Source organism: Sceloporus occidentalis, unplaced genomic scaffold (assembly GCF_023333645.1).
Source record: "Sceloporus occidentalis isolate IW3139 unplaced genomic scaffold, rSceOcc1.0.p SCAF_2, whole genome shotgun sequence".
NCBI classification, from domain to species: domain Eukaryota; kingdom Metazoa; phylum Chordata; class Lepidosauria; order Squamata; family Phrynosomatidae; genus Sceloporus; species Sceloporus occidentalis.
This window is the reverse complement of record NW_028316982.1, coordinates 105796192-105808433: the sequence shown is the minus strand read 5'-3', so window position 1 is coordinate 105808433 and position 12242 is coordinate 105796192. Positions and strand designations below refer to the sequence as shown.

The following is a 12242-nucleotide window of genomic DNA, read 5'->3' as shown; positions in this document are numbered from 1 at the left end:
TTGAGAAGGATAGATGTCTTTCATGAAATCCCTGGAACACACCATCTATGCATAGATATATATACACACACACACACACACACTAGCATACAATGCTTTATGGGAGCCAATGTGGTGTAATGGCTTGTTGAACTACAACCCCGGAGACCAAGCTTTAATTCCCTGCTCAGCCATGGAAACCTATTGGGACCATTGCTTTATAGCATTCATTGTAACTGGGCAATTTTTGCAGCAACATAGTGAGGTAAAGTATTATTATTATCCTTGTATTGATAAAGATGCTGTCTGTTATCATCATCATCATTATACCACCCTTATTATTATTGTCCACCCAATACATAGCCTTAACCCACAAAAGCCATTGCACTGTACCACTGTAAAAAAATAGGCAGGATTTTCGCATCTGACCAAAACATAATCTTCCTGTAGCCATTTTAGAGACAAATTGTATGTGAAACAACTCTGAGTGGAGGAAATGTCTCACGCCGGCTGGGCCTCTGCAGCCATGGAGATATTTTTGGTGTACAACTCCCACAGGCCTTAACCATTACAGCCCAAACTGAGTCATAATGGGAACTGCAGTCAGAAACATTGTGAAAGTCACAGTTGGCTATCCCTATCCTAAGTGGTAGATATTTTATTGGCACTGGAGAAAAAGCAGTGCACCAGAGTCTTTACCATTTTAGCATTCATGGCATCATTGGCCCTATACAGACAGGCCAAAATAAAGCTGCTTCGGGTCACTTTGGAGGTATGCTGTTTGAATGAGGCATGCGTCCCAAGAGTCTGGAAGCTGCACCAGAGCCATGTTCCTGTCCTAAGGACTAGAGCACAGCTTTGGCGCAGCTTCTGAACTCTTAGTACGCATTCATCATTGAAACAGCATACCTCCAAAGTGACCCAAAGCAGCTTTATTTTGGCTGTATGGGGCCATTGTGGTGTTGCTATAATACAGTAAGAGCTAGATCCGCTATTCAGATCATGTCTTGCTCTCTAAGTTTCATTGCTGTTGTCTTTTATAATAAGACAGATATTTATGTACAGTAGTTGCCACATGCGTATAAATAGATACACAAGACTTTCCACTTTTGGTATAAATGTATGCCAGATAGCCTTTAGGCTCTTTGTCCAAGTACTGGAAAAAACAACTAGGAACTCTTGGAAGTGATTTGTAGCCTTGATATACAGGCTAGTATGGCATAACTTTATTGACTCTGCAGCAAAATACACAGGGCTTGAAGAAAGAGCCATTAAAGTGTTGGCAGATTTGACATGTAAAACATACTTTATAGGTGAGTGCAGATTTGAGTATGGTTACTTCAGTATGGTATGCTTCAAAAATAGTCCTGAAGACATCTTAACTAAAATCTTGGATGCTGATTGGCAGTTTGTAGATCTCAGTACCTCTTCCTAGGTTTAGAAAGATGTTTAATCAAAAATGCAGTGATTAATAAAGTAGCAAAGAGAAGAAGGTACAGTAGAATGGGATTGCTTCCATTTCATGACAGTCACTACATGTTGCATTAGTCCTTTGTTCTAATTGGTAAACATAGCTAGAAAACATGTAAGGTTTTAAAACTGTCTTAGTTTGTATGAAGAACCAGAATGTACATGCTATTTTTCCAACCATAAAGAATTTGCTACTTAAACAAAAGCAGGAAGCAAGAACCAAATGAGGACAATAACATGTGATTCATGGCTAGAAGCATGTCATAACAAAGTTGTTTCAAACAAACAAAAAACAAATTTTGTTTTTTCAAACAAACAAAAACACATGTATGGAAAAATAAAGCACACGTTGCTCACTTGCAGCACGATAATGTCGTGTTTCCAGAAATGTCAAAGCCGCTGTCCTGTTAGGGACATACACATGATATGTTTCCTATATGTCTGTGTCTGTAATTTTTTGGGTATTGCAGGAGTTGGTATTCCTTTCCTCTCTGCAGTTACCCCCATCCCCAATTTACTGAGCAGCCTCTGAAGCCCCTGAACAGCCATTTTGTGCTTCTTGGGGAGTAGGCAGGATCACAGAAGCGTCTAGCTATGTCCTGGTACCCTGGTGCAAAACATTGGCCTCAGAGATGAGGTCTGCCAGGATCTGCCAGAGGTCTCAGTGCTGCAATACTAATTTCAAAGCTGGCTATGGGCACGTAGCAGTATGCTTCTCTGATCTTTCTCACCCTCCATGAAGCACGAAGTGACTCTGCGGGATGGAGTGACTGTGCTTTTCAGAGGCTGTTCAGTAGGTTTGGGCATTGTATGTGTTTTATACAACACCTACTACGCTACGCTTAGCCACACAAGATTGTGGCTGATATATGTTACTATGTATAATTGTTATTTGCTGTCAATGTCAATATATGGTAGCCCTATGAATGAGAAATGTCCAAAAGATCCTGTTATTAACTGCTCTGCTGAGGTCTTGTAAACTCAGGGCCATAGCTTCCTTGACTGGGTCAATCCATGCATAGTGTGGTGTTCCTGTTTTCCTACTGCTTTCTCTGCCAAGCATTATCCTCTCCCCCCTCCTCCAGTGAGTCATGACATCTCATGATAATGTCCAAAGTACATGATCCGCGTTTTAGTCATTTTGGCCTGTAGTGACACTTCAGAGTTGATTTGCTCTTGGGCCCATTTATTTGTCTCTTTGGCAGTCCACAGTATCTGTAAAACTTTCATCTAGCACCACATTTTGGGTGACTTCTCTTTCTGTCCATTTCCCTCACTGTCCTACTTTCACAACCATCAATAGAAGTAGAAAATACTGTGGCATGGATGCAAATGTCCTTCAAGAAAAAATCAAAGGCTATTAACTCCCGACCGCCATCTTGAGGGGGAGAGAAACAGGCCAGCAACAACAGGCCTCTGCCTGCTAAGAAGTAAAGCCCTCCTCCCCACCACCATCTCGCTTGGCTTTATTGCATGTTGTTCGATTTTTATTGGTTTTTGTGAGGTTGTTTTTATGATGTGTAAGTTTTAAATGATTCTGTGAACCACTTTGATCACCTCGGAAAAGCGGTATAAAAATAAAGCATATTATTATTATTATTATTATATCTGTATATTTGGGGATCTTGAAGGAAATAATGTACAGTATAACTTGGTTTGTTTATAATGTCTAGCTCAGGTATATTAAGTTTAAAAGTGTACATTATTCAGACCACAATTACAAATGTATTAACTGAACTAAAATGTTTAAAAATTCAATTACAAATAGAATTACCGTCTGCTGATCTCTAAGAAATGTATGATCCTCCATAGCCATCTTGGATCCCATCCCAGGAGAAAAGCGGGGTATCAATTCAATAAATAAATGAATTCATTTTTGCCAATTACAAAGGGCAATCAAACAAGGGCTGGAAACAGAAATAATCCTCCAGGATAAAGTAAAATAGCTAGTGATGTATTTTGGATTCAGTTTCTGTACAATGCCAAACAAATATAGAAATATGAACTGATGGGGAAATGAAGATGGAGGAAGCCTTCATGAAAAATTTGTCCAGTTTCGTTTTCTGAGGTCCGATTGTCGGCAGTTTCTGGTTCTGATCCCTAATTATTATTTTTTACCATCTCCATAGGCATCTAAAAACTGAAGGTTTGCCCAGACTGAGACAGGCTTTTCCCTCCTTTCATTTGTCAGTTGATGTTGTGATTCAGTATGACTGTTTCCAAACATAGGCCACTTTATATCACCTGCTGCCAAAAATGGAAGTACCTGACGTAGGCAAGTAGCAAGAGGTTTGGACACTCTCAGTTTTGTTAAAACCTGTACATTTAGGCTTTGGTGGTATGCCTGCAGAATAGACTGGGATCTAATGTTATACTGGAAGATAAATCATTGCAGTTGTGACAATCAGAGAACAACTCTGATTCAGGCTTAGGCCCTGGTCTGTTCTGGTTCTATGAACAATTGTTCTAAGGTGGCAAGAAAAGGCAAGGATGCGCACACAGGGATAGTGAATATCCTTGTTGAAGGAACACTATCTGAATCATAGAATCATAGAGTTGGAAGAGACCACAAGGGCCATCCAGTCCAACCCCCTGCCATGCAGGAAATCCAGATCAAAGCATCCCCAGCACATGGCCATCTAGCCTCTGCTTAAAGACCTCCAAGGAAGGAGACTCTGGGCAGACGATGGAAAATAGAAAGAAAATAAGAGGCCATATCTCACCAACTGTATTAAGCAATAGTACTTCAAGGACCATTGAGCCTCCTTTAATCTAGTGAAAACATGGAGGTGCTTTATATTGAGTTGTACTGTGTCTCTCACTTACCTCCAACCTGAGTTGCTCCAGTGTTTTAGCACACAGCTCCTGTCCCTTCCTGTCAGAATTGCTAGTGGTCAGGGATGATGGGAATTAGGCTCAGATGTGTGGAGGGAAGTACCCAGGCTGTGGATGCTTAATTTAATCCAACATAGTTAACTGATCTGCCCACAGCCCTTTGAGGACTGAGGCTGAGGTTGGTTTGTAGCCCTGAATCCTGGTGCAAAGCATATGTTCTGTTAGCCTCTGGCCATACTGTTATGTTGTACTTCAGCTTTGAACAGAAAAATTACATCAGGACAGTCCATACATTGTAAAGTAGAGATGAGCAAAATGTGAGCCTCTTATCTTTATTGGACTGCAGTTCCTATCAGCCTCAGCCAGCATCGTCAGTGGTAAGCAATGCTGGAAATTGTAGTCCAATATCATCTGAAAGTCCACAGTTTGACAACCCATTTGAAATGGAATTATCATCATTGACTATCATTTGGGTGGTGATTCCATCTGGATCATTCTGCCCTGCATTGAATGTACATCAGTGTTTGGAACTGGATGAAGGAGATTTGGACTATAAAACCTTTAAATGCCCTTGTAACCACATAATATTATTCAACTGGTTATATGACGTATAATTAAAATGTCTTGTACATACACTTGTGGAATAAATTATCTTGCATTTACAGTTATAGTTCCCTTTACTTGTTTTTCATGTGTGTGGTTTTACATTAACAAGTGGAAAAATATTCCCTAAGGAATCACTGGATGAATCACCTCTCAATTTTTTAACTTCCACAACCCATATGTAGAATTTACTGAATAGGAAATATAGCTACAGTGTGAGTGGGTAGTTCAAACACAAGATTGTTTGGCAGTGCTTGGATCCCACCCCTTGGAAGAAGGCTATTTTGACAGGTGGCACTTCAGGCTGCTGGCAGCATGTAGGCCAGTTGTTGGAACAAGAAGGATCTCAGGGCCAGCCTAAATGAGTCTAGATGATTTTCGAAGTACCATCCTTTTCAGAAGGAGCCATAAACCATAGCAATAAGCAGTGCACCAGGAGCTAGACATATGCAGATCTTTCTTTGATGATGCCAGCCACAGATGCTGCCGAAACGTCAGGAATAAACTCTTCTAGAACATAGCCACATAGCCCGAAAAAGCCACAAAAAACTATAGACGCAGATCTATTTGGTTACGATCAGTATGGTTTCTTACGTTGTGCTTAAAATGGGAGATACTCTAGAAGTGAACTGCTCTGCCTTTCCAGTAATGTGCAGTGAAGGAAACCATGCCTCTCTTGGGGAGAAGCATGAGCTCCAGATGCTGACAAGCTCATGCAGAGAAATATAGGCCCTTGTTTCTCCTTCCTTCATAAAAACCATTCACCATTATCTAAAGTCCTGATAATACCTTGACTTTTTGCCCTTGGCTGACCTAAATTGTTGTCAAATTTAATGGCTGATCATCTCTGTAAGCCCAGTGATCCCTACCAAAGTTACCCAGCAGTGACTTTTCGCTGCTGGGTATTTGTTCATTAGTTGAATGATATTAGTGTAGCATTTGCAATTTTGGGGGAGAAGGTTCAAGAGCTGATTCTGCAATGCTCTACATGCATTGCCTCTTTTAGGAGTTAGAGCTGGTACTGCTGATCCCTACGAGAATTATTTGATCACTTGGGCCCTGTTAATATATTCTAACTAGTTTAAGGAAACACGCAAGAAGCAGGGAGTGTTGCAGCTCTATGTCTCAGTGTCACTTTCCCATGAAGAACAGTATCCAGAAGCAGACAGGTTCAGACAGTTGTTCTTCATGTAAGGAATATGAGATTGGAAGCAGGGCAGGATGGGGCTATGGCAGTTCCCTCCCCTCCCTAAATTGTTTCACTAAATGAATTGGAATGCCTGAATAAAAGTCAGGTCTTGCTATAATGGAGGTTTCATGTTTTCTAAAAAGAAAATGTCTTCTTTAGTTAAAGATTCAAGAATATGAATTTACTGTTAGCCTGTTTGGTATAGTGTCTAAGGAAAACTTGCTAATCAAAGGAAATCCCCATGGTTTCTCCCAGCTGTGCTTGTCTTTCAGTGAACTTGCTATTGCTAAGAAATAGTGCCTAGCAGCTCAGATTCATTTTCTCTGTTATAAACTTCCCCTTCTCCCTTTTCCTCAAAGCATTCTGTAGCCCTTTCAACATATCATTTCAAAGGAAACCACAACTTTTTAAAAACAGTGCCTATACTGGTTTTAATGTAGGGTTTTGCTTTGTTTTTTTTACTCCTATCCAAATTGCAGGATGGTTGTGTGTCTTGTTGTGTTTTCACTGGAATGGTGGAATGGCTGTGGAATAGAGCCAGGTGCTTCCTGATGCTGGAATCTGCCAGCATCCAAGGCTTGGGTTTGGTTTGCCAGAAGTTCCCATAGAATATGTGTGAGAGAGAAAGGCAAAACAGCTTCACAGATTGGATTCAAGGCTTGCTTCTCAAAACAACACTTCAGCATTCTGTCTCCTGTTTCTCTTTGACAAAAGTGATATGCTGATAGTCCACTTGGAGATAGATGAGAATGAGAAACTCTTGGATGAGGATTAGTTTCACATAAAGCTATGTATTAAGCCTGCAATGAATTTTGTAAGGGAAGGTTTATAGTTCGTTTTGCAAAAACATAAAAAAGGAGCATATATTTCCCAAGCAGTTGTACAGAAAATGATCAGCTTTCTAGCCGTTCTTAAGCGCCAAGCTGTGCAACTCAAAATGTGAGGCAAGGCTGTTGTTTCTGTTGTATTGAATCATGTTTTATCTATATCATGGCCTCTTTGAAAAACTGAAATAGGTACAGATGTTTAAATAGCAGCAAACGATTCCAGTTTTTAAAGTTTGTTTTCTTTTAAAGGCTCATCAGCAGAGCAGAAAAGCTGACCGTTCACTGGCAGTGGGAAAGTATGAAGAAGCAGTTTCTTGTCACAAAAAAGCAGCAGGTGAGCTGTTAACTGGGAAGCGATTTATGATGTGGCTGACGTGGACCCTTGATCCTCCTAGCATGTTCAAACAGTTGTTCTCAATTCAGAGGAATAGTAGGAGAAAAATGACCATTACCTGATGTGGTGATCCTGGCTGGGGAAAAAGTCTGTTGCCTCAGGAGTTGATTATGTGTTATCCAGAAGAAAGAAGTTGTTTAGCAGTCTGCACACTTGGAAGGAAAACAATTATGGCTGTTGCAAAGCAGAGATGGGCAACATGTGGTCCTCTGCAGCTCTGCTCAGGCATAGCCAGAGGGATGCTAAGAGCAACAGCCCCAAATTTTGGAGGGCCACAGTTGCCTACCCTGCTGTAGATAACAATCTGAACTGAGTGCCAAAATCTTACCTATAAGATGGCAGGCTGCAGTTCAACAATAGCTTAAACATATTTGTTGGTAAGAAAATATTTTCCCACTCACTAAATAGAAGTTCCTGACAGTAATGGACTCCAATCATTTTAGAGGGAGAAATCTAGTATCCTAACTTCATGAGTATTATGGTAGATTCCGGCACTTAGTGGGTTTTAGTCTGGATTAGGGTCTGGAATTTTTCATTTTATGTATAGAATTGCAGCCAGGCTTGGTTAGGTTTCTTTTTGATCTAAATGTTTCTTTTTATTAAATGCAGCATATCTTTTGGAGGCCATGAAGCTAACACGATCGGATCAGGTGAGATTCCACTTCTTAAATTATAATGATGCCACTTCTAGGAGTGAGTCATTATCACTTCAGCCATAAACTCAGTCAGGAGTCATGCCATTAGTCTTACATTTTGAAAAGACAAGACATCAATATAGTGAAGAGAAGGAAAGCTGCACACACAGAACTGTTATGTGAACATGAGGGTGCCCATTTCATGTCTCTGGTCCTCATTGGTTAGCAATCTAGTTTAGAAATACCTGGGAATTGTTTTAAGGAAGGGATAGGGCAAATGTTTTCCTAGCCTCAGAATTGGCTATATATTGGTTGTATATTTTAATTGTATCTTAAAAGCCTCAGAATTTTTATGGTGATATTTGTCCTGCTTTATCCATGAATTGTTTGAACACATTTGCTCTGGTAAAGGCAGTCTGAAGTTTACCTTCCCTCTAATCCTCCTGGTAGTTAAGTCAGCAGAGGAGAGTAACTATCCAATAAAACTCTTCCATTCTTGTCCAGTGGAGGATCCTGGTTCCATACTAATGCATGTCATATCAGAGAATTTTGCACAAGGAGATAAACTGCTCCTCTTTTTCTGGGTAGCTTCCATTTGCAAATCTGTTTCTTCTCCGCCTCCACCCCCCTCCATTGACCAAGTAATTATTCCAGGTGGTGGAATCTCCTTCCTTGGAGGTCTTTAAGCAGAGGCTGGATGGCCATCTGTCGGGGATGCTTTGATTTAGATTTTCTGCATGGCAGGAGGTTGGACTGGATGGCCCTTACGGTCCCTTCCAACTCTATTATTCTGTGATTCTATTTCTAGGTGAACATAAAACTTGAAAACTAACAGCCCAGATGTTAAGTGTTTGGGGCCAAAAACTTGGTTAGATGTGCTTATGCTTGCTTTGGGTGCGTCCACACTGCAGAAACAATCCAGGTTGATAACACTTTAACTGCCATTGCTCAGTACTATGGAATTCTGGGATTTGTAGTTTGTTGCAGCACCAGAGCTCTCTGACTGAGAAAGCTAAATGTCTCACAAAACTACAATTCCCAGAATTCCAGAGCATTGAGCCATAGCAGTTAAAAGTGGTGTCAAACTGGATTATCTCTGCAGTGCGGATGCAGCCTTAGTAACATAAGCAGGAGTAGTCACACTAGAATCTACTCACTAACATGCTGACCTGTAGAAGTTATTTGTATTGCACAAATCGTATGGTTCGTTTGAGTTTTCTTTGGCCAAAGTTGGAATTGCTTCTGTGAAAAGAATGCTTGAAAGCATAATAAATGACAATCCCATGCTTCTTATATAGTTGAAAAGCCGAAGTGCTGTCAAACATCTTATGAAACGAGTGCCACTAGAAATTTTTTTATTATGGTACCAGTTTTTAGAGATGTCAGGAGATGAGCATTTTACCCTTTAGCGCTTGAGACACCGGGAACAAATCTAGCAACATAGCAAAGCTGTTGTGGCAGTGATCACAGCTCAAATGTAGGTATCTTCCAAGAGGAACACAAGGAATCATCACTGGCAGAGGACATTGCCTGTGGTGTTGCATTATTTTGCAGAAACTGGGTAATAGTTACACTGTGCTCCATTAGATGCTACTGATCCTTGAGGAATTACACCATTGCCTGTTCAGAACAGAATCTTGAAAATACTGTGGCTCTCAGTTAAATTTAAACAAGCAAAATTAAAAAAAAAAAAAACCACAGCAAATTGTAAACTCTTGGGTTAAAGTGGAAGGGACAAAAGGTGTGTAGTGAATTGTTCATGTTTCTATATAATTAATGTTACTAGGTTTATAAAGAGTGGTCAAAATATGGCCCATAACTGCTTGTAGTCCCCCATGCACACAGGACTATGGGAAAATTTTTACAAACTCTTAGCCTTCAAATAAGTTGATTGTGGGAGGGCTAGATGTGACCTCCGGTCAGTTTCTGTTTGGAATAAAGGATTCTTTTGCATCTAACCCAGGTTTGGGATGCCCTCAAATGGAATATCCAGAGGGTTCCGGGGCAATTGCCCACCCATAGTATATAATAATTCATTGAATGTGCCTTCAAATTGCTTAGCTGACCTATGGAGACCCTATGAATTTCGTAAGGTTTTCTTAGTCAAGAAATACCCTGAGGTGTTTTTGCTAGTTCCTTCCTCTGAAATACAGCCCAGCACCTAGTATTTGGTGATGGTCCCCCATCTAAGTACTAACCAGTGTCGATGCTGCTTAGCTTTCAAAATCAGACAGGGTCTGGTGTCATTAGACCCTAATAATTCACTACATTTTTTTCAACATTTTCATTTGTAATACACAAAATATTTAATCAGCGATGCATTTTCTAGTTCTAATTATAAATGCAAATTAGTTAACAGCCAAACATTTTCTAAAAAAATAGTAATGATTTTTTTAAAAAAATAATTATTATTCATTCCAATTTTTAAAAAGTGTTCCACAGTTTTAAAATTGTAATTAGAAATATAAAATTCATAGTTGATTTTAAAATATTTTTGGAATTACCAGACAAAATGTGGAATAAATGCTCTTCTGATTGACCAGTACTGGACAATATTTGATTGCTTCAATGCCCAGTCCAATTTCACTGTTAAATCTAAAGCAAATACAGGAAGACTGCAAGTACATAAAACCTAGTCTCTGTTCTCATCTTTCCACAGGCCCAGTTATCATTGCAGTTGCAAAGGGAAAGCCACCTGAAACAGATACTACTTATCCAAGAACGCTGGAAAAGAGCAAAAAGAGAAGAGAGACTGAAAATACAACAGGCTATGGACAAGGATAGTGCTGTACACTCACAAGCTTCTCCTAAACCATCAGCTGAGGAATCGGATGACCAAAGTGTAGCCGATCCTGCTAGTCTCAAGTATAACCCCTCCCTGGAGAAAGATGTGCAGGCAAACCTTGGTGTGTTGGATAGGGACCCTGATACGCTACTGTTTTTGCTTCAGAAAAGAAAGGAACCACAGGAAGTATGTGTAAGAAGTAAAACTCCAAAGGATGACAAGACAAAAATGGAGGAGCAGGCCACCAAAATTGCACTTCTAGAACGGCATGTGGAAGTTCTCTTAGCAGAAAACGAGCGATTAAGGCAGGAGAACAAGCAGCTCAAAGCCGAGAGAGCTAGGCTCCTCAGATCTCCTCTAGAAAAGGAGCTGGATGTAGATGCTGACTTTGTAGAGAAGTCAGAGCTCTGGGGTCTGCAGCAGCATTCAGAAACTGCTGCTGCCTCTGCCTCGTCTTGGCAGAAATTTACAACAAGCGCAGGGAAGGCCAAAGACATTCCCATACCCAGCCTTCCCCCGCTGGACATTCCTTCCCCTGAGCTTCCTCTCCTGGGGCTCTCAGAGGATATATTGAAGGGACTCATGAATAGCTCAGTGGAGACCACAACATTTGCCCACCTGTAGTTCAGCAAAATCCAAAAAGGGAAAGCCAGTACAGCTGTGATCCAAGGGCAAAAACATCAACTGTCACCCCTAGAAAGGGAGGACATCTTGGTGACTTTGTCACTGAAAAATATGCATGATATTAGGTTGGAATAGAGCTTACAATTTACCATCGTTGGTAAAAGCTAAGCACTCTTCCCCTTCTCAAGCCAAATGACTGGGGCAGGGAGTGGGGAGCAACAAGTAACACAGAGTATACTGTCTGTAACAAGTCTAATGCCATAAAATAATGCATTGTTGGCATGGCATGGGCCAGAGGGTGACAATTATGGCATGAGAAGACATTTTCTATCGTGCATTTGATTGCCTTTTGATTTAATTATGCACAGAACCAGTGAACACATTAGAATTTACTGCAGGATGGATCTATGTGCCACACTTCTGCACTCCTGACTTAACATGTAATGTCAGCCAATCAGGAGAGATGCTAAATTTCCATTTTTGAGGAACCAAATTTAGTGTTTTTGAAATATTTTGATTTGTTTACATAATCAGGGTGCTTCATAATGTGTGTTTTCTGTATAAGAAACTACTAGGCATTGTTTTAAGCAAATACACAAGGAAGAACAGTCCTTGGTGCATGAATGGAAATAATGATAGTTGCCAGAAAATAAAATGTTTCAGGTCTGTTTTGAATCTTTTAATTCTTCATTTAAATATGTTTCCTAATATTTAATCAGATCACTACCTGAAAGGTGAGGAAGGGATGGGGTGAGCAGAAGGGATATCAGAGCAATGAAGAAGGGGACAAGGGGAGGTGGGGTGTGGGGCAAACTCAGCTTTTCCTCTTCCTGTTTGTAGCCAGGAAGAGGAAGCTGGTGGAGGCCTTTGGTAAACCTTAGCCCTGCTATGTAGACATTAA

At 40.5% G+C, this 12242-nt stretch overlaps 1 protein-coding gene across 1 annotated transcript in view; it reads left to right on the top strand.

The window, feature by feature from the left end:
- The window catches only part of NRBF2 (nuclear receptor binding factor 2), a 13041-nt gene extending 1025 nt beyond the window's left edge, over positions 1-12016 (top strand). The window contains exons 2-4 of the mRNA XM_089507888.1: positions 7153-7237; positions 7907-7947; positions 10592-12016. Coding sequence (XP_089364014.1) covers positions 7153-7237; positions 7907-7947; positions 10592-11341 — 876 coding nt within the window. The 3' untranslated portion in view covers positions 11342-12016. The remainder of the gene's footprint in view (positions 1-7152; positions 7238-7906; positions 7948-10591) is intronic.
- Positions 12017-12242: the final 226 nt, after the last annotated feature.